Below are 22960 nucleotides of genomic sequence, written 5' to 3' on the forward strand. Positions count from 1 at the left end.
CCATTCAAATCCCTGGGATAGGACAAAAGCAGATGAAGCTAAAATTCCAGTCTGATGGCATCACTGCTTTTACTTGGGAAGGAAAAAAACAATAAACCGTGAAGATAAGGACTTGTGGAACAGGAAATGGGTGTGTGTGTGTGTGTGTGGTGTGTGTGTGTGGGGGGGTGTGTGGGATGTGTGTGTGTGATGTGTGTGTGTGTGTGTGATGTGTGGGGGTGTGTGGGTGTGGGGATGTGTGGGTGTGTGTGTGTGGGGGGGTGTGGGGGTGTGTGTGTGTGGGGGTGTGTGTGTGTGGGGGTGTGGGGGTGTGTGTGTGGGGGGGTGTGTGTGTGTGTGTGGGGGTGTGTGTGTGTGTGTGTGTGTGTGTGTGTGTGTGTGTGTGTGTGTGTGTGTGGTGTGTGTGTGTGTGTGGTGTGTGTGGTGTGTATGGTGTGTGTGGGGGGTGTGGGTGTGTGTGTGTGTGTGTGTATGAACATCAGAACAAACCTCTGTAGGCAAGTATACCAAAATGACATTGAAACAAAAAGGTCAAGATTAAAGCTTTATGAATTACTAAAATTCTTTACAATTACCAATTAGAAACACAAATTCCAAAATGCATTCGTTTTGTATACACTAGTGAATAGATTTTACACGATTTTAGTAAGGGGGCAAAAAAAAAAAAAAAGCGGGGAAAAATTATTTATTGGTGATCATACAAAGCCATAAAAAAAAAACATGTGAAATATATGCATATAGATTTTCAGTTTCGGTCTGACTTCTTATCGATTAAAAAAAATAAGCACTGCGCAAGAGATATAAAAGTCTGCTCTCGGATTTCTTGCAGATGCGCGTATGTGAATCTGGCAATGTTCCCTCAATGTCTGTATTCACATAAAAAGGAGGCTGAGCTGCTATAGCAAAGGGTCTACTACACCAGACAATGTGTGAAGCACAGAAGTGTTTGGTGTCTGCCCTACTTCAATTTTATTATATTTCATGTTCTTTTACCCTTTACAAAAGGAATCCGCACACACATGGGATGTGAAAAGTAAATAGCATTATGGATTTTAATGAAAGCTTCACAGAGCAGCTAAGGTTTCCACTCCATCCCATTCTTTGAAAACCACATGGTCCCCAGAGGACTCGTGCAATGTTTGCTTTTTTTTTCTTGCACTTGCAATATGAGCCCCAACCTTTCCACCACCTCATGATGACACAATGCAAGAATTCGCATAGGGAAATAGCAAGCATAACACATTTGCCTACGCTGTTGAGGCACTCCAGGTCTATCAACAGAATGACAATTATACACCACACGGTAATCCAGTTGTGATGTTTGCTTAATTTCTAAAACATACAATTGACCGCAAAAAAAAAAAAAAAAATGCCACGTGTGTGCACATTCACGTCACAAGACAATCCACAATCTCAACTTTCCCCATTACCTCTTAGCATACAACAGCATCCAGGAATTCTGGGTAATGACATGCAAATGAGCACTCACAGTGCATCCCTTTTCTTCTTCTTATGCATTTTAACATAGAACCCCTATAAGCTTATGCCTGCTGTATTACACAGCTTTTCAGCACAGTCTGGGTTAAAGAAGTGCATAGTCCGTAAACCTACTCACAGACAGCTGTTTCAACCTTCTGGGTCTCAGTGTGAGAGGATGGTTGCTGGTCATACAATGTGAAGCTGGTAGTGGCTACAACCAGACACAAAGCTATGGTGAGTCAGAAAGTGACAAACACTGTCCACAGTACAGCAACTACAAATACCACTTATTAGCTCCTTCACATGACTCAGACAGGTTCACACATTTGGGTGCAGTAGAAGCAATTTATGCAAAGACTAAATGACGCACACGCGCACACACACACACGCACGCGCACACACACACACACACACACACACACACACACACACACACACACACACACACACACACACACACACACTTTACAAGATCTGTGATGGTACTTCAAAGTGCTAAATAGAAGTACACATTTTATATTACTTATAAACTTGAACTTCGTCTTGCTAATTAAATCTCTTTTTTTATAGTGTATTTATGGTAAATACATTTTTAAATGATGGCTAACTGCTTTTCTACCACTGAAGACTTCCTCAAGCAGCACAAAACCTATTTACTAAAGGTGCTTTGCTCTGTGGCCCCTTCACTTACTAAAAATCGTTCACATATTTTTATTTTGTTAAATGGCACTTCAGCCATTGATGCATGTTACTCGTTAGGGTGATAACAGAAAGTGGGCATTGATCTTTAGATTAGATTTCCGAGAAAACACATGAAAGAAATGAGGGTTTCCTGACTGAACTGGTGGGTTAAGAAGTTTCCTATGTCTCAAGTTTTATAACTTAAGTTGCAATGCTATATATTAAAAATAAAAATAAATAAAAAATAAAAAAAAGATTTTAGGGACACAGGAATGCAAAGGACAAATTGTGATTTACAAAATTTATTACAAATCTTACTATTTTGTCGGAATCATTTGTTACAAAAACAAAATCCTATTAAAGATTTTTTTTTTAAATTTAACATAAACAAGAGCAGATATGTTCGTTCTAGCATACAAAAGAAAAGAATATACCTTGAGGATTTCTAAAATACATCTAATGTAGCTCCAGCAGCATTAAGTTGGCACAGCATTTTGTTCAAGTGGAACTGCTGTAGTGCAGTGTAAAATGTAACTAATATCCTATGCTAAAACAGTATTTAAAGCAGATAATACACACTTCTAGAATGGGCAAGAATGTGAACTTTAAAAAAAAAAAAAAAAAAAAAAAACATTCTTTCAAAGATCATTTTACTGTCTTTTTTTAAACAAACCAATTTGTGTTATATTTGTCATGTAATTAGAAGGTTTATACATATGATTTTTTTTTTCTACATATACAGAAATACTTATTTTGATGCCATTTTTACCCCATGCTGCACTCAATTCTCTGGCTCTTATCAACCCTGTTGCACTCGGCCTCCAGGGGAAGGAAAAGGGGGAAAAAAGGAGTTCAAACAACCTAAGCCTCAGATTTGCATCTGTTTCCAGTTTAAAACGGTTTATGGATTAATACATTAATAACGCAAAACCTTTGTGGCTTTAGGAGCCAGAGATAAGGAGTGAGGAGGTACTTACTTCTAATTTGCCTCTTGATTTCTTTTCCAGGATCCAGCCAGTTCTGAAACCAGATGAAAAGCAGACATTGGGAAAAGGCTTTAGGCACAAACATCGTCACAGCAAACAAAGGTTTACAGACTTCACATATTGTTAAAAAATAAAAAATAAAAACTGATGCCCCCTGCACCATTTCAAACCCCACATTTTATCCATAGATACATTTTTACCACATTTTATACATAACATTATAGTTCTTGCCTTATGGTTGTCATTGCAAACATAGGTTTGCCCTTTCTGTTAACAAAACACTGGAGGTGTCAAACTATGTGATTACTAAATATATATTAAACAAAACATAAATAGAGACGTGTAAAAGCATCAAAAGTTCCCTGTAACTGTTTTGGGGAACTGCTAAGTGACTGCGGGTTCTTTGACGATACACTGAACAAACACTTTTCTTTTTTTATGCCAATACTGTATGTGCGAAACTTGACAATTTGTTTACCATTTCATTTGCAATTTTTTATTTTTTCGCAAAAATACAGAAGTTTCAGCCAAAGGCTCTAAGCAACAAATTAGTCTGGCAGTTTTTGACAATCTTTCACATCTTTTAATACATTTACAGCTAGCGAAAAAGTAGCAATGTGTTGCAAATGTCTATGTTTCACATCTCTATTATCAAGTATTGTTTAGCAAAAAGTGAATACATAAGTATTCAGCCTGTTTCTACTTCCTGTTTTGACCTAAAATACATGAATATATGTGTTATTCTATATGCAGAAGGTCAGAAACTGCTGAACATTGTCAACTTGAATGTTCTTTTTGTTATACCCATTTCTTCTTTGTAATACTCCGATACTAGTACTCACCAAGTGGCAGTTTTTTTTTTTAATTTAAAAATAATTAAAACTGGATGAGTCAGTCTCCCTCCCCATTATATCCACCCCCTCTACCTTTTAACTAGAGATACATTCCTACAAGTCCCAATCTCACACCCTCTCTACTTCCTTCGTCTACTTGCATCTGGAGACATTTTGCCTAACACTGGCCCTTTCCATATACCCAATTGTTCTCGTCCTTGCTTACCTCCTATTTCTTCCAACAACCATAACCTTCAAAACCTCTCATACAGCGGAATGGGACGTTTGGCCAAGAGCAAAACGCCGCGGGACAATACGCCGCAGGGCAGCTTGCCATGGTAGACTTCACAACAATATCCGATCCGCAACGCACCCAACCAAAAAAGCCAAGCCGGCTGGTCCAACAACTGCATATTTAAATGTTCCGCACAGGACCGTAACAATGCCTAAACAGGCTGCTCTGACACCATCTTTAAATGTCACGCGTGGGACATTTGAATATGCAGTTGACGGAGTAGATGGGCGCGACAGACCTGCCTTGTCAGGCTATGCACGCGGCGGTCCAATGCAGGAGCGTACACTGCAGCAAAGTGTCCCGCGATGGAATGCCAGCGGCGTTCTGGTCACAGCCAAACATCCTAGACTGCTCAAACAGTACTTATTGCTAGTCTCTCACCGTCTTTCCCTATTTCTTCATGGGCCTCTTGGATGTTCGCTCACTCCCTATCTAAGAATGTGCTAACTGTGCATGACCTCTTCCTCTCCCTAAACCTCTTTGCTCTAACTAAAACGTGGTTCTCGGATTGTGACTGCTTCTGTAGCTGAAAGCGGCCCTTCCGTCTCATTCCTCACTCACGTGGTCAGGCTGGAGGAGTGGGATTTCTTCTCTTCTAACTGCCATTTGCAGTTATTACTTGTTACTCCTCCTCTGTCGTTATCATGCTTGGAATTTATTTTCTTCTCTACTCGCCTTGTGTTTTGCTGTCATCTATTGGCCTTTACGCTTCCTCCCCTTTTCTCCCTGATTTTAAATCCTGACTGCTCTGCTCTCCTCAGACTCTCCAACCCTTCTCCTAGACTTCAAATGTCAAATTGACGACTCCGTTAGGCTTTAAATATTCTCTCCCAAACGTCATCTACACCATAAAACTTCAACAAAACACTGAATGAACTTGACATGTACAGCTTTGAGGAGAGAAGGGAAAGGGAGCATATGATAGAAACTTTCAAATACATAAATGGTTTCAACAAAGTACAGGACAGAAGCATAATTCAGAGAAAGAAGTGCTAAAACCAGGTTATGCTTTGAACCTGGAGAATGGCAGTTTCAGGGGAAATGTGAGGAAAGAGCTCACATAAACGGTTGTGGATTCATTGAAAGGCCTGCCAATAGAGGTGGTAGGGTCCAATACCGTAAGGGAATTTAAAATGCTTGGGATAGACAAAAGGCTATACTATATATTAAAGCTGCAGTTCAAGCAATATCCTGCATGTGTTTTTTTAAATAAACGCAGTAAGAAAAAAATACTTTTAGCATTTTCGGTTTAAAAAAAAAAACTTTGAAAGACCAATTTTCTTGTATTCTATTTTAACAAGCATGTTTGTTCCTATAGCAACCATTTACATTCCCCAGATCTAAAGATGTCGCCAAACTTTGCCGATCAATAGATGGAGAACGAATTGACCGGCAGCTATGCAGTTCTTTAGGTAAGTAGAGATTGCCCACATTAAACTATTTAAGTTAAAAAAAAAAAAACGGGAGCTTGAACTGCAGCTTTAAAGAAAGCCAAGGATCAAATGGGGTCTGAGCTTTTACAGCAGATATGACAATGGGCCTACTGGAAGTGCCAAGTGGTTCTTAGCTGCCATAATATTCTATGTTTTTAGATTTTCTCCCATGGCCATCATCACAATGAACTGCTTCCAGCACCCATAATGATGGTCCCCACTTAGATCTTTATTAAAAACTGTTCAAACTACATTTAAAAACCTTTCCAGATACCTGGACCAGCATGCCCCACTTCTACAGCACTCACCGCTCTAACCCTCAAACCTGGCACAATAAACGCTTTATACACTGCTTCACTCACTCTTCAAAGGATCTATGGAGGATGTTTCACACTATAGCAGATTTCCTCCACTACAAATTCCACCTATCCTATTACAACTCAGAACTGTTTCTAACCAAGCAACTATATTTGTTTCTTTACATTTAAATTTCACTGGTTTAAACACCACAAGTCTCATCCTCCATCTCTAAATACTCCAAAGACAGGTTAGACTCTATTGTATCCAAAATGTAGTGTGTGGTGCATAGCAGCAAAGAACAGGTCGTGTGGCAATGAAAGTATAATTTATTTAAGCTGCATTAAAAAACGGTGGAGGGTACAACACTCCTACGCGTTTCGTGCTGTGAGGCACTTTATCAAGGCGTTGAGGACCCACAGGGGAACAACAGTACTCTCAATTTTTATGGGCAACCCTAAGGAGAAGGAGAAGTGACGACACCTTCACCAGATATTTCCAGGGATCATTGAGTCAATACATGCGGAATTGTAATTTGAGAAATGTACTTTAGTCATTTATATTCCCCTTGTGTGGTTACCTCTGGATGCATGAACTTATAAATTAAAGGGACCAAGCATTTGAGCTCCTACAGAAACCTATACATAGACTATTGTATGAATTCACTATGATCTACTCTGCATGTTTTCTGTAATAGAGGAAGTATCTCGGGTGCTGTTCTCTCCTATTATCTCAAATAAAGAGTTATGTCTGCACACCTAAATATGTAAAATAAAAGCAATATACTTGCGATTAGAGGTACCGGTGCTCCGTGGTTAAGGGAAAAAAACCTGTCTGGTGTAATTTGAAAGTATATGAACAAAGTGGAGGATCCAGGGCACTACGGATTTGTAGAAAATAAATTTATTCTAGGCCCACACTGTGTGCCTAGAATAAATTTATTTTCTACAAATCCGTAGTGCCCTGGATCCTTCTCTCCTATTATCTGTCAGCTTGATCCCTTTCCTTCCCATCTCATCCAACTTCTCACACCCACTGATGCATGGAATTCAAGCACATTTTCAACGCATCCCTCATACCTGGTATCTTTCCAACCCTCTTAAAACATGCCGTTTAAACAAGCGTGGCCCCAATAATCTATGACCCCGTTTCTTTACTACATTTTGCCTTTAAACTTCTGTAACAGCTTGTATTTACGGGATGCATTCTTTCATCAGTTCCTACAATATGCTCTCATAGAGCCTTCTGCAATCAGGTTCTCACACTGCTCACTCTACTGAAACAGCAAGCACCAAAGTTGCAAACAATCTCCCCATTGCTAAATTCCAATGATATTGCTCCCTTCTTAGTCTATTCGACCTATTGCATCCTTTGATACAGTTGAGCACCTATTTCTCCTTTGCACGCTTCACTCCCAAGGTGTTTGGGACATTGTCTTTTTTGACTATCTCTCTCTCATCTTTCCTTCAGTGCATCTACTGCTAATGCCTCTTCTACCTCATTAATCTACGGTATGTATTGGTGTACCTCAAGACCAAAGGTCTTTCCGGTTTTGTTTTTATACACACTCCCTTGGAGACCATATTAATTCATTTGGCGTCAAGTATCCTATATATGCAGGTGACACAATTTTGTCTATCCACACAACCTTACATATGTAGTCCAGTCCCAGATCTCCAACTGCCTCAAAGAAATCTTATCTTGGATTGCAGCTACTGTAGATGCCTTATACTCATTAGGTCAAACACAGCTGCTCACAATCCCACCTAAATAAAGTCTTTCCATGCCCCTTTCCATCACTGTCAGTAATACTACAATCCATCCAGTAAGTGTCATACAGCTGTAGCAAGACATGCCATACCCGACACCACGGACAAACAAGCAAAAAAGTCTTGGACACTGGGGACAAGTGTGCTTCTGAATGGAACCTTACGCAGTGTTAATCCTTGCTTGATTACGCCAACTGACTCCTGCAGTGCAATAACCTTCAGTGTTCCTCACCTCATGCAGAACAAATAGTTTATTCTTTGTACTTGTTTAGGCAACCAGCCTAAATAATTCTGTGTCACAAACCGTACTCGTATAAAAATGATGATCGGGTGGTTGACAGACGAGACGTAGCTACGTCCTCAACAACCACCAAAGCATAGAGATGGGCAGAGTATATAAAGAGCATATAAGCTCACAAAAACAACTATTGGGTATAAATGGTCAAATCGCAGTAGCAGGACCACGTTGTGAGCACATGTGGCAGGGATGTTCGTGAACACGAAAGGGCATCATTAAAAAAAAGCTGTGTGTGCTGTGCACGCGCATAGTAAGTGAAACTTCTTTGACTTTTGTCACAGAAATTGTATTTGTGTTGGTGATGTTTTAATTAAAAATCAAAATACAATCTCAATGACAAAACGCAAATAAATTTGACTTAGAATGCGTGTGCTCGGCACACATCCCCTATATTAGCTATTTGCACTAAGTGTGAATTCCTTCCTGAGTGTGCGCGTGGCACAGAGTGTGCGTGGCACAGAGTGTGCGCGTGGCACAGAGTGTGCGCGTGGCACAGAGTGTGCGCGTGGCACAGAGTGTGCGCGTGGCACAGAGTGTGCGCGTGACTGTGACTGTGCGCGTGACTGTGACTGTGCGCGTGACTGTGACTGTGCGCGTGACTGTGACTGTGCGCGTGACTGTGACTGTGACTGTGACTGTGCGCGTGACTGTGACTGTGCGCGTGACTGTGACTGTGCGCGTGACTGTGACTGTGCGCGTGACTGTGACTGTGCGCGTGACTGTGACTGTGCGCGTGACTGTGACTGTGCGCGTGACTGTGACTGTGCGCGTGACTGTGACTGTGCGCGTGACTGTGACTGTGCGCGTGACTGTGACTGTGCGCGTGACTGTGACTGTGCGCGTGACTGTGACTGTGCGCGTGACTTTGACTGTGCGCGTGACTGTGACTGTGACTGTGACTGTGACTGTGCGCGTGACTGTGACTGTGCGCGTGACTGTGACTGTGCGCGTGACTGTGACTGTGCGCGTGACTGTGACTGTGCGCGTGACTGTGACTGTGCGCGTGACTGTGACTGTGCGCGTGACTGTGACTGTGCGCGTGACTGTGACTGTGCGCGTGACTGTGACTGTGCGCGTGACTGTGACTGTGCGCGTGACTGTGACTGTGCGCGTGACTGTGACTGTGCGCGTGACTGTGACTGTGCGCGTGACTGTGACTGTGCGCGTGACTGTGACTGTGCGCGTGACTGTGACTGTGCGCGTGACTGTGACTGTGCACGTGACTTTGACTGTGCGCGTGACTGTGACTGTGACTGTGACTGTGACTGTGCGCGTGACTGTGACTGTGCGCGTGACTGTGACTGTGCGCGTGACTGTGACTGTGCGCGTGACTGTGACTGTGCGCGTGACTGTGACTGTGCGCGTGACTGTGCGCGTGACTGTGACTGTGCGCGTGACTGTGACTGTGCGCGTGACTGTGACTGTGCGCGTGACTGTGACTGTGCGCGTGACTGTGACTGTGCGCGTGACTGTGACTGTGCGCGTGACTGTGACTGTGCGCGTGACTGTGACTGTGCGCGTGACTGTGACTGTGCGCGTGACTGTGACTGTGCGCGTGACTGTGACTGTGCGCGTGACTGTGACTGTGCGCGTGACTGTGACTGTGCGCGTGACTGACTGTGCGCGTGACTGTGCCTGAGTGTGTGTGTGACTGTGAGTGTTATAACCGTCAGCCTGTCTCCTCTGGTGTGTGTCTGGTTACCTCTCTGTGTGAGCCTCAGTCCCTCTCCTGGTTACCTCTCTGTGAGTCACACGGTGACAGCCTCCCCGCTGGGTGTGTGCTCACTAACCTGTTGCTCTCACACTCTTTTTATCCAGGACTCCAGCACATCTAGTCTCCCCTCCTCCTCCTCCTCCTGTATTACACTAAGCAGCACCCCTAGTTTGCCCACTGCCGTCTCTCAGCTCCTTCCTCCCCACCTCTCCGTTTCTTCCCCCCACCTCTCCGTTTCTTCCCCCCACCTCTCCGTTTCTTCCTCTCTTCCGGGATCTCTGGCTTTGTCTGGACTGGGGAGGGGAGGAGCCGGGGACCGGAGGAGCCAGGGAGGGGTGAAGAGGCCGGTACTGAGCCGCCCGAACGTCCTGCTCCTCTCACCAACGGCTCCGCTGCCAGCCGCTTCTGCGCATGTGCAGAAGTCCGTTAGCGTCACCATTAGTAGTGCGCATGCGCGGCATGGCAGCGGACGTGTGGGGGGAATGGCAGCCGTTAGGAGCGGCGCCGGCGGCGATACCCGCATATGTAATCGCCCGTGTGGGGGGAGCAGCGCCCGTTTGGAGCGCCGCATGTGACACCAGACGTGTGGCGGCTATCGCCGCCGCATGTCAGCAGCCGGGGGTGTGTGGGGGGTGTGTGAGGGTGGGGGGTGTGTGAGGGTGGGGGGTGTGTGGGGGTGGGGTGGGGGCAATTAGGAGCGGCGCCGGGGGCTATCGCCGCCACCGCCGCATGTGACAGGGGACGTGTGAGCGGAGCGGCGTCCATTATGTGACGTCACTTCCGTTTAACATTTCGCCCCCATCTATCCAGTTTTGTTCTATCAGGACTAGGTGCCACGAAAGAAGTTTCACTTCAAAAAGCATTGTGTGCTGAAACCCTCTTGCAAGCATAGAAATAGGCTGATAAATCCAATCAAAACAAATTAGTATATTCATAATAAATAATGTAAAGGAATGGACCAAACATTTGTAATCTAGTCACAGCATAAATTATAAAGTAAAAAAAATAAATAAAATAATCTCAGCAGCTGAAAGATATCCATTTCTAGAGTCGGATGGTGATGGAATGTGCAAGAGGTCCTGTTAGCAGAAACGGTGTCCCTGTATGCAGAAGGTCACCAAGAACAATATCCACAGCATCACGTAAATCGCTGCAGCATCTGGTATATATCATTCAAAATCATAGGTGTCAGATGGTAAAAGTCGCAGTAATCAGAATAGACACATTACTACCGTGGTTCAGCGAAGCATAAGGCTATGCCTGTAGTACTGACTACAGTGACGCATGACGTCACGTCGCCATAGCGAAGTTGCCCTCTGGTGTGCGATGTCGCTGGCGTCAAGGGGCTATGGGATTGGCTTGTTGCCAGTTACGTGGTGCGGCTATCTCTGTAAATCTCAAAATCTTTTGACTACAGCGATTTTGGTCGCTTTGACGTCACACGTCACCGTCGCGTCAACTATGGGCTGTCGCTAGCGATTACATTGAGTTGCTTTGCGGCTGCACGCCGTCGCCAGGACTACAAGCGCAGCCTAAGGCGCCCATTCCCGCTCCATCTAATGGGGACTCCGCTGTCTCCTGTAGCAAAACCATATTGTGGAGCACCATATTAGCAGCAAAACCACCATACAGACCAAAAGGTCACTTGAGACTATTTTTTTTTTAATTTAAATCTGGCACCACACCAAAGAGTGTTGAGTCTCACTGAATCTCCAGGGCATTCAGTTGACACTTGGGGTGGATGTATTTCTGCCATTTGGTTGCTCCATAATGTGATTTTGCCCCAACGGACGGTTATGTCCATGGTGTCGCACAAGCCAATGTGTTCATATCCACTCCTAATCAACACCGGACAATTACGAGATACTGCACGAGGAGAAAGGAGGTATGGGGGTTATTGCAATTAAGCCAGTGTGAGCAAGCAAAGGATTAATGCTGTGGAAGTCCCATTCAGCAAGCAGCATGGACTCTCAAAGTGTTAATCCTTTCTGTTTTTGGCCCCATAATCAGCACAAAACCAGGATGTGCGCGATCGTGACACCGAAAATATTACGTTTTGCTACATGTGTATTTGACTTCACTTTCGTTCTCAATTTAATTTAATGCTATTACTAAATCTTGCCGTTTTTCTCCATAACATTGTTAAATCCAACCCTCTCTAATACTAAAATGTTATTGCATCCCCATGTTCTTTCCCATTTGGACTACTGCAACCTTTGCTTAATGGCCTCTGTGTCTCTACCATTCAACCTATTAGAAATGCTGCAGCAAAGATAACCTCAATCTCGTCTCCATCGGTCTCTGCTAATTGCCTAAAAACGCTTTGTTGGCTCCATATTAAACTCTGCATTTACTACAAAATTCTTCTCCTTCCAGACTCTCCCTATATCTCATCTTTTAATCTCTTGCTATATCTCCACTCGCTCTACACTTTGATCATGACCGTCTGTCTCCCCTTGTGTCACTACAGCTGTCACTTTATAAACATGCTGCACCAATTCCTGTAACACTTTGCTGCTCAATGTCTGCCATAGACCTTCTAAAACCCATCCCTCATGTTCAATGAAGCGCTTACTCACTAAAGTATTGTATGCTCTTATACACTAATGCACTCAAATTTACTCCTGTTTCTGTTAACCTCCCCACATGATTGTAAGCTCTTCGGGGCAGGGGCTCCTTTCCCTCAATGTTACATTTATGTCTTGATGTACTTATTCCTCCTGTATTGTAATTGTACTGTAATGTAAAAGCGCTGTGACATGATTGGCGCTACAAATAACAAACACAAGCATTTTTAGTTTGTTTGACCTATTAAAACCTGCACTAGATGTTGATATGACAAAGATAGTAAAAGTCACCTGGGGACAATATAATAGATCTTAATTGCTTAAAAATGTAAACAGATCCAAAACGGAGTGCACCAAGAAAAGCACTTAAAAGTGACCAACTCAATTCCAATTGTTATTTCTGCTTCTTTTTGTGTAAATTGCTTTTAAAACCCTTTTAAAATAGTACACATACATCGACAATATGTTTTGTCAAAGAGAAAACAATAGTAATACTAATTATTCGTAAAGCGTTACTGATCTTATTAGCTACAGCACCTGCCACTTTGTATATACAGTAAGAATGTCTTCATATTCTACTAGCTGAGAGACCCGGCGTTGCGGACGGGAGAGCAGACGAAGAGCGGAGGGAGAGCGGAGGGGAGGGCGGGGAGAGCGGAGGGGAGGGCGGGGGAGAGCGGAGGGGAGGGCGGGGGGAGGGCGGAGGAGAGGGCGGGGGGGAGGGCGGGGGGAGGAGGGGGGAGAGTGGAGGGGAGGAGGGGGGAGAGCGGAGGGGAGGAGGGGGGGGAGCGGAGGGGAGGAGGGGGGGGGAGCGGAGGGGAGGAGGTGGGGGGATAGCGGAGGGGAGGAGGGTAGGGAGAGCGGAGGGGAGGAGGGGGGGGAGAGCGGAGGGGAGGAGGGGGGAGAGCGGAGGGGAGGAGGGGGGAGAGCGGAGGGGAGGAGGGGGAGAGCGGAGGAGGGGGGGGGAGAGCGGAGGGGAGGAGGGGGGGGGAGAGCGGAGGAGAGGAGGGGGGGGGGGGAGGAGCGGAGGAGAGGAGGGGGGGGGAGAGCGGAGGGGAGGAGGGGGGAGAGCGGAGGGAGGAGGGGGGGGAGAGCGGAGGGGAGGAGGGGGGGAGAGCGGAGAGGAGGGGGGGGAAAGCGGAGGGAGGAGGGGGGGGAGAGCGGAGGGGAGGAGGGGGGGGGAGAGCGGAGGGGAGGAGGGGGGAGAGCGGAGGGGAGGAGGGGGGGAGAGAGCGGAGGGGAGGAGGGGGGAGGAGAGCGGAGGGGAGGAGGGGGGGAGGAGAGCGGAGGGGAGGAGGGGGGGAGGAGAGCGGAGGGGAGGAGGGGGGGGAGAGCAGAGGGGAGGGGGAGAGCGGAGGGGAGGGAGAGCGGAGGGGAGGAGGGGGGGAGAGCGGAGGGGAGGAGGGGGGGAGAGCGGAGGGGAGGAGGGGGGGGAGAGCGGAGGGGAGGAGGGGGGAGAGCAGGGGGGAGGAGGGGGGAGAGCGGAGGAGGGGGGAGAGCGGAGGGGAGGAGGGGGGGAGAGCGGGGGGGAGGGGAGGAGGGGGGGGAGGGCGGAGGGGAGGAGGGGGGGGAGAGGGGAGGGGGGGAGAGCTGGACGGGAGGAGGGGGGGAGAGGGGAGGGGGGGAGAGCGGAGGGGAGAGGGGGGGAGAGCGGAGGGGGGGAGAGCGGAGGGGAGGAGGGGGGAGAGCGGAGGGGAGGAGGGGGGGAGAGCGGAGGGGAGGAGGGGGGAGGGCGGAGGGGAGGAAGGGGGGGGAGAGCGGAGGGGAGAGGGGGGGGAAGCGGAGGGGAGGAGGGGGGGGAGAGCGGAGGGGAGGATGGGGGGGGGGGAAGCGGAGGGGAGGAGGGGGGGGGAAGCGGAGGGGAGGAGGGGGGGGAGAGAGGAGATGGGGGGGAGAGCGGAGGGGAGGATGGGGGGTAGAGCGAGATGGGGGGGGAGAGAGCGGAGATGGGGGGGAGAGCGGAGGGGAGGAGGGGGGTGAGAGCGGAGGGGAGGAGGGGGGTGAGAGCGGAGGGAGGAGGGGGGGAGAGCGGAGGGGAGGGGGGGGAGAGCGGAGGGGAGGAGGGGGGGGGAGAGCGGAGGGGAGGAGGGGGGAGAGCGGAGGGAGGAGGAGGGGAGCAGGAAGGGGGAGAGCGGAGGGGAGGAGGAGGGGGGGGAGCGCGGAGGGGAGGAGGAGGGGGGGGAGAGCGGACGGGAGGAGGGGGGGGAGAGCGGAGGGGGAGGATGGGGGGGGGAGAGCGGAGGGAGGAGGGGGGGGGAGAGCGGAGGGGAGGAGGGGGGGGAGAGCGGAGGGGAGGGGGGGGGAGAGCGGAGGGGAGGAGGGGGGGGGAGAGCGGAGGGGAGGATGGGGGGGGGAAGTGGAGGGGAGGATGGGGGGGGGAAGCTGAGGGGAGGAGGGGGGGGGAGAGAGGAGATGGGGGGGAGAGCGGAGGGAGGATGGGGGGGGAGAGCGGAGATGGGGGGGAGAGAGTGGAGATGGGGGAGAGCGGAGGGGAGGAGGGGGGTGAGAGCGGAGGGGAGGAGGGGGGGAGAGCGGAGGGGAGGAGGGGGGGAGAGCGGAGGGGAGGAGGGGGGGAGGGGGGGGGAGAGCGGAGGGAGGAGGGGGGGAGAGCGGAGGGGAGGAGGAGGGGAGCAGGAAGGGGGAGAGCGGAGGGGAGGAGGAGGGGGGGGAGCGCGGAGGGAGGAGGAGGGGGGGGAGAGCGACGGGAGGAGGGGGGGAGAGCGGACGGGAGGAGGAGGGGGGGGAGAGCGGACGGGAGAAGGGGGGTGGGGAAGAGCGGACGGGAGGAGGAGGGGGGGGACAAGCGGACGGGAGGAGGAGGGGGGAGAGCGGACGGGAGGAGGAGGGGGGGGGGGAGCGGACGGGAGGAGGGGGGGAGAGCGGACGGGAGGAGGAGGGGGGGAGAGCGGACGGGAGGAGGAGGGGGGGGAGAGCGGACGGGAGGAGGAGGGGGGGGAGAGCGGACAGGAGGAGGGGGAGGGGGGGACAGTGGAGGGGAGGAGGGGAGGAGGGGAGGAGGAGAGCGGAGGGGAGGAGGGGAGGAGGAGAGCGGAGGGGAGGAGGGGGAGGGGGGGGGAGAGCGGACGGGAGTAGGAGGGGGGGGAGAGCGGACGGGAGTAGGAGGGGGGGGAGAGCGGACGGGAGAAGGGGGGGGGAAGAGCGGACGGGAGAAGGGGGGGGGGAAGAGCGGACGGGAGGAGGAGGGGGGGGACAAGCGGACGGGAGGAGGAGGGGGGGAGAGCGGACGGGAGGAGGAGGGGGGGGGGAGCGGACGGGAGGAGGGGGGGGAGAGCGGACGGGAGGAGGAGGGGGGGAGAGCGGACGGGAGGAGGAGGGGGGGGAGAGCGGACGGGAGGAGGAGGGGGGGAGAGCGGACGGGAGGAGGAGGGGGGGAGAGCGGACGGGAGGAGGAGGGGGGGGGAGAGCGGATGGGAGGAGAGGGGGGGACAGTGGAAGGGAGGAGGGGAGGAGGAGAGCGGAGGGGAGGAGGAGGGGGGGGGGGGAAGAGCGGACGGGAGGAGGGGGGGGAGAGCGGACGGGAGGAGGAGGGGGGGGAGAGCGGACGGGAGGAGGAGGGGGGGGAGAGCGGACGGGAGGAGGAGGGGGGGCGAGCGGAGGAGAGGAGGAAGGGGGAGATCGGAGGGGAGGAGGAGGGGGGGGGGGGGAAGAGCGGACGGGAGGAGGGGGGGAGAGCGGACGGGAGGAGGAGGGGGGGGAGAGCGGACGGGAGGAGGAGGGGGGGAGAGCGGACGGGAGGAGGAGGGGGGGCGAGCGGACGGGAGGAGGAGGGGGGGGGAGAGTGGACGGGAGGAGGAGGGGAGGGAGAGCGGACGGGAGGAGGGGAGGGAGAGCGGACGGGAGGAGGGGGGGGAGAGCGGACGGGAGGAAGGGGAGGAGAGGGGGGGAGAGGGGGGGGAGAGGGGGGGGAGGAGGAGGGGGGGAGAGCGGACGGGAGGAGGAAGGGGGGAGAGCGGACGGGAGGAGGAAGGGGGGAGAGCGGACGGGGGAGCGGACGGGAGGAGGGGGGGAGAGCGGACGGGAGGAGGAGGGGGGGAGAGCGGACGGGAGGAGGAGGTGGGGGGGAGAGAGCGGACGGGAGGAGGAGGGGGGGAGAGCGGACGGGAGGAGGAGGGGGGGGGAGAGCGGACGGGAGGAGGAGGGGGGGGAGAGCGGACAGGAGGAGGAGGGGGGGAGAGCGGACGGGAGGAGGAGGGGGGGGAGAGCGGATGGGAGGAGGAGGGGGGGAGAGCGGATGGGAGGGGAGAGCGGACGGGAGGAGGAGGGGGGGAGAGCAGACGGGAGGAGGAGGGGGGGAGAGCAGACGGGAGGAGGAAGGGGGGGAGAGCGGACGGGACAAGGAGGGGGGGAGAGCGGACGGGAGGAGGACAGCGGACGGAAGGAGGAGGGGGGGGAGAGCGGATGGGAGGAGGGGGGGAGAGCTGATGGGAGGAGGAGGGGGGGGAGAGCGGACGGGAGGAGGAGGGGGGGGAGAGCGGAAGGGAGGAGGAGGGGGGGGAGAGCGGACGGGAGGAGGAGGGGGGAGAGCGGACGGGAGGAGGAGGGGGGGGAGAGCGGACGGGAGGAGAGCGGACGGGAGGAGGAAGGGGGGGAGAGCTGACGGGAGGAGGAGGGGGGGAGAGCGGACGGGAGGAGGGGGAGGGGGGGACAGCGGAGGGGAGGAGGGGAGGAGAGCGGAGGGGAGGAGGGGGGGAGAGCAGAGGGGAGGAGGAGGGGGGGAAGAGCGGACGGGAGGAGGAGGAGGGGGGGGGGGAAGAGCGGACGGGAGGAGGAGGGGGGGGAGAGCGGACGGGAGGAGGAGGGGGGGCGAGCGGACGGGAGGAGGAGGGGGGGGGAGAGCGGACGGGAGGAAGAGGGGGGGGGAGAGCGGACGGGAGGAGGGGGGGAGAGCGGACGGGAGGAGGGGGGGGAGAGCGGACGGGAGGAGGAGAGGGGGGGAGAGCGGACGTGAGGAGGAGAGGGGGGGGAGAGCGGACGGGAGGAGGGGGGGAGAGCGGACGGGAGGAGGAAGGGGGGGGGGAGAGCGGACGGGAGGAGGAGGGGGGGGAGAGCGGACGGGAGGAGGAGGGGTGGGGGGAGAGCAGACGGGAGGAGGGGGGGGGAGAGCGGACGGAGGAGGAGTCGGGGAAAGCGGACGGGAGGAGGGGGGGGGAGAGCGGACGGGAGGAGGAGGGGGGGGAGAGCGGACGGGAGGAGGAGGGGGGGGGAGAGCGGACGGGAGGAGGAGGGGGGGGAGAGCGGACAGGAGGAGGAGGGGGGGGAGAGCGGACGGGAGGAGGAGGGGGGGAGAGCGGACGGGAAGAGGAGGGGGGGGAGAGTGGACGGGAGGGGAGAGCGGACGGGAGGAGGAGGGAGGGGAGAGCGGACGGGAGGAGGAGGGGGGGGAGAGCAGACGGGAGGAGGAAGGGGGGGAGAGCGGACGGGACGAGGAGAGCGGACGGGAGGAGGAGGGGGGAGAGCGGATGGGAGGAGGGGGGGAGAGCTGACGGGAGGAGGAGGGGGGGAGAGCGGACGGGAGGAGGAGGGGGGGGAGAGCGGACGGGAGGAGGGGGGGAGAGCGGAGGGGAGGAGGGGGGGGAGAGCGGAGGGGATGAGGGGGGAGAGCGGAGGGGAGGAGGGGGGAGGGCGGAGGGGAGGAAGGGGGGGGAGAGCGGAGGGGAGGAGGGGGGGAAGCGGAGGGGAGGAGGGGGGGAGAGCGGAGGGGAGGATGGGGGGGAGAGCGGAGGGGAGGATGGGGGGGGAAGCGGAGGGGAGGAGGGGGGGGAGAGAGGAGATGGGGGGGAGAGCGGAGGGGAGGATGGGGGGGGAGAGCGGAGATGGGGGGAGGAGGGGGGGAGAGAGCGGAGATGGGGGGGAGAGCGGAGGGGAGGAGGGGGGTGAGAGCGGAGGGGAGGAGGGGGGGGAGAGCGGAGGGGAGGAGGGGGGGAGAGCGGAGGGGAGGGGGGGGGAGCGCGGAGGGGAGGGGGGGGGGGGGAGAGCGGAGGGGAGGAGGGGGGGGGAGAGCGGAGGGGAGGAGGAGGGGAGCAGGAAGGGGGAGAGCGGAGGGGAGGAGGGGGGGGAGCGCGGAGGGGAGGAGGAGGGGGGGGGAGAGCGGACGGGAGGAGGGGGGGGAGAGCGGACGGGAGGAGGAGGGGGGGGAGAGCGGACGGGAGAAGGGGGGTGGGGAAGAGCGGACGGGAGGAGGAGGGGGGGGACAAGCGGACGGGAGGAGGAGGGGGGGGAGAGCGGACGGGAGGAGGAGGGGGGGGAGCGGACGGGAGGAGGGGGGGGGAGAGCGGACGGGAGGAGGAGGGGGGGGAGAGCGGACGGGAGGAGGAGGGGGGGAGAGCGGACGGGAGGAGGAGGGGGGGGGAGAGCGGACAGGAGGAGGGGGAGGGGGGGACAGTGGAGGGGAGTGAGGGGAGGAGGGGGGGAGAGCGGAGGGGAGGAGGAAGGGGGGGGAGAGCGGAGGGGAGGAGGAGGGGGGGGGGGAAGAGCGGACGGGAGGAGGAGGGGGGGGAGAGCGGAGGGGGAGAGGAGGGGGGGGGGAAGAGCGGACGGGAGGAGGAGGGGGGGAGAGCGGACAGGAGGAGGAGGGGGGGAGAGCGGACGGGAGAAGGGGGGTGGGGAAGAGCGGATGGGAGGAAATGGGGGGGGGACAAGCGGACGGGAGGAGGAGGGGGGGGGGGAGAGCGGACGGGAGGAGGAGGGGGGGGGGAGCGGACGGGAGGAGGGGGGGGGGAGAGCGGACGGGAGGAGGAGGGGGGGGAGAGCGGACGGGAGGAGGAGGGGGAGAGCGGACGGGAGGAGGAGGGGGGGAGAGCGGACGGGAGGAGGGGGGGAGGGGGGGACAGTGGAGGGGAGGAGGGGAGGAGGAGAGCGGAGGGGAGGAGGGGGGGGGGAGAGCGGAGGGGAGGAGGGGGGGGGGAGAGCGGAGGGGAGGAGGAAGGGGGAGAGCGGAGGGGAGGAGGAGGGGGGGGGGAAGAGCGGACGGGAGGAGGAGGGGGGGGAAAGCGGACGGGAGGAGGAGGGGGGGGAGAGCGGACGGGAGGAGGAGGGGGGGCGAGCGGACGGGAGGAGGAGGGGGGGGGGGAGAGCGGACGGGAGGAGGAGGGGAGGGAGGGCGGACGGGAGGAGGGGGGGGGAGAGCGGACGGGAGGAGGAGAGGGGGGGAGAGGGGGGGGAGGAGGAGAGGGGGGGGGAGAGCGGACGGGAGGAGGAGGGGGGGAGAGAGCGGACGGGAGGAGGAAGGGGGGGAGAGCGGACGGGAGGAGGAGGGGGGGGGGGAGCGGACGGGAGGAGGGGGGGGGGAGCGGACGGGAGGAGGGGGGGAGAGCGGACGGGAGGAGGAGGGGGGGGGAGAGCGGACGGGAGGAGGAGGGTGGGGGGGAGAGAGCGGACGGGAGGAGGAGGGGGGGGGAGAGCGGACGGGAGGAGGAGGGGGGGGGAGAGCGGACGGGAGGAGGGAGGGGGGGGGAGAGCGGGACAGGAGGAGGAGGGGGGGGGGGGAGAGCGGACGGAGAGGAGGAGGGGGGGGAGAGCGGACGGGAGGAGGAGGGGGGGGAGAGCGGACGGGAGGAGGAGGGGGGGGAGAGCGGACGGGAGGGGAGAGCGGACGGGAGGAGGAGGGGGTGAGAGCAGACGGGGAGGAGGAGGGGGGGAGAGCAGACGGGAGGAGGAAGGGGGGGAGAGCGGGACGGGACAAGGAGGGGGGGAGAGCGGACGGGAGGAGGACAGCGGACGGAAGGAGGAGGGGGGGGAGAGCGGATGGGAGGAGGGGGGGAGAGCGGACGGAGGAGGAGGGGGGGAGAGCGGACGGGAGGAGGAGGGGGGGGGAGAGCGGACGGGAGGAGAGCGGACGGAGGAGGAAGGGGGGGGAGAGCGGACGGGAGGAGGAGGGGGGAGAGCGGACGGGAGGAGGGGGAGGGGGGGGACAGCGGAGGGGAGGAGGGGAGGAGGGGAGGAGAGCGGAGGGGAGGAGGGGGGGGAGAGCGGAGGGGAGGAGGAGGGGGGGGAAGAGTGGACGGGAGGAGGAGGGGGGGGGGAGAGCGGACGGGAGGAGGAGGGGGGGGAGAGCGGGACGGGAGGGAGGAGGGGGGGGCGAGCGGACGGGAGGAGGAGGGGGGGGAGAGCGGACGGGAGGAAGAGGGGGGGGAGAGCGGACGGGAGGAGGGGGGGGGAGAGCGGACGGAGGAGGAGAGGGGGGGAGAGCGGACGGGAGGAGGAGAGGGGGGGAGAGCGGACGGGAGGAGGAGGGGGGGGGGAGAGCGGACGGGAGGAGGAAGGGGGGGGGAGAGCGGACGGGAGGAGGAGGGGGGGGGAGAGCGGACGGGAGGAGGAGGGGGGGGAGAGCAGACGGGAGGAGGGGGGGAGAGCGGACGGGAGGAGGAGGGGGGAGAGCGGACGGGAGGAGGAGGGGGGGAGAGCGGGACGGGAGGAGGTGGTGGGGGGGAGAGAGCGGACGGGAGGAGGAGGGGGGGGAGAGCGGACGGGAGGAGGAGGGGGGGGAGAGCGGACGGGACGAGGAGGGGGGGGAGAGCGGACAGGAGGAGGAGGGGGGGAGAGCGGACGGGAGGAGGAGGGGGGGAGAGCGGACGGGAGGAGGGGGGGGAGAGTGGACGGGAGGGGAGAGCGGACGGGAGGAGGAGGGGGGGGAGAGCAGACGGGAGGAGGAAGGGGGGGGAGAGCGGACGGGACGAGGAGAGCGGACGGGAGGAGGAGGGGGGAGAGCGGATGGGAGGAGGGGGGGAGAGCTGACGGGAGGAGGAGGGGGGGAGAGCGGATGGGAGGAGGGGGGGAGAGCTGACGGGAGGAGGAGGGGGGGAGAGCGGACGGGAGGAGGAGGGGGGGGAGAGCGGACGGGAGGAGGAGGGGGGGAGAGCGGACGGGAGGAGGAGGGGGGGAGAGCGGACGGGAGGAGGAGGGGGGGGGGAGAGCGGACGGGATGAGAGCGGACGGGAGGAGGAAGGGGGGGGAGAGCGGACGGGAGGAGGAGGGGGGGAGAGCGGACGGGAGGAGGAGGGGGGGAGAGCGGACGGGAGGAGGAGGGGGGGAGAGCGGATGGGAGGAGGAGGGGGGGGAGAGCGGATGGGAGGAGGAGGGGGGGGGAGAGCGGATGGGAGGAGGAGGGGGGGGAGAGCGGACGGGAGGAGGGGGGGGAGAGCGGACGGGAGGAGGAGGGGGGGGAGAGCGAACGGGAGGAGGGGGGAGAGCGGACGGGAGGAGGAGGGGGGGGGAGAGCGGACAGGAGGAGGGGGGAGAGCGGACGAGAGGAGGAGGGGGGGGAGAGCGGACGGGAGGAGGAGGGGGGGGGGAGCAGACGGGAGGAGGAGGGGGGGAGAGCAGACGGGAGGAGATGGGGGGGGGAGAGCAGACGGGAGGAGGAGGGGGGGGGGAGAGCAGACGGGAGGAGGAGGGGGGGGAGCGCACGGGAGGAGGAGGAGGGGGGGGAGCGGACGGGAGGAGGAGGAGGGGGGGAGCGGACGGGAGGAGGGGGGGGAGCGGACGGGAGGAGGAGGGGGGGGAGCTGACGGGAGGAGGGGGGGAGCGGACGGGAGGAGGAGGGGGGGGAGCGGACGGGAGGAGGAGGGGGGGAGCGGACGGGAGGAGGAGGGGGGGGAGCGGACAGGAGGAGGAGGGGGGAGAGCGGACGGGAGGAGGAGGGGGGGGGAGAGCGGACGGGAGGAGGCGGGGGGGGGGAGAGCGGACGGGAGGAGGGGAGAGTGGACAGGAGGGGGGTGGGTTGGTTAAAATTTCCGGGTCTCTCCACTCCACTCCACTCCACTCCCCCTGTATGTTTCTCCGCTCCCCCCTCTCTCTCCCCTCCTGCCCCCCCATGTGACAAAGACACAGTTACACACACACAGTGTCACACACACACAGTGACACACACAGTGAGAGACACACACACAGTGACACACACACAGTGACACACACAGTGAGAGACACACACACAGTGACACACACAGTGACACACACAGTGAGAGACACACACACAGTGACACACACACAGTGACACACACAGTGAGAGACACACACACAGTGACACACACAGTGAGAGACACACAGTGACACACACAGTGAGAGACACACACACAGTGAGAGACACACACAGTGTAACACGCACAGTGACACACACACACACACAGTGAGACACACACACAGTGTCACACACACACACACTGTCAACACACACAGTGAGAGACACACACACACACACAGTGAGACACACACACACACACACACACACACAGTGAGAGACACACACACAGTGAGACACACACACACACAGTGACACACACACACGCCTTCGGGGCGCCGCCATCTTAGGCGCCGCGTGTCCCCCCGCCGGGGAGGGAGGTGAGTGCGGGAGGGAGGTGAGTGGAGCGGGAGGGAGGTGAGTGGAGCGGGAGGGAGTGGAGCGGGAGGGAGGGAGTGGAGCGGGAGGGAGTGGAGCGGGATGAGTGGAGCGGGAGGGAGTGGCTTCCGGGCGCCTCTTAGGTGGCTGCGTGTCCCCCCGCCGGGGAGGGAGTGGATCGGGAGGGAGTGGAGTGGGAGGGAGGTGAGTGCGGGAGGGAGGTGAGTGGAGCGGGAGGGAGGTGAGTGCGGGAG

At 57.2% G+C, this 22960-nt stretch overlaps 1 protein-coding gene across 15 annotated transcripts in view; it reads right to left on the minus strand.

Annotated features, from left to right (window-relative positions):
* Window positions 1-22960, minus strand: part of EPB41L2 (erythrocyte membrane protein band 4.1 like 2) — a 220709-nt gene that overhangs the window by 85688 nt on the left and 112061 nt on the right. For all 15 annotated transcript variants that reach the window (XM_075597313.1, XM_075597308.1, XM_075597316.1 and 12 more), the window contains one exon: window positions 3138-3180. In XM_075597313.1, the coding sequence (XP_075453428.1) occupies window positions 3138-3180 (43 nt within the window). The remainder of the gene's footprint in view (window positions 1-3137; window positions 3181-22960) is intronic.

The sequence above is a fragment of the Ascaphus truei genome, chromosome 4, assembly GCF_040206685.1.
Source record: "Ascaphus truei isolate aAscTru1 chromosome 4, aAscTru1.hap1, whole genome shotgun sequence".
Lineage (NCBI taxonomy): Eukaryota > Metazoa > Chordata > Amphibia > Anura > Ascaphidae > Ascaphus > Ascaphus truei.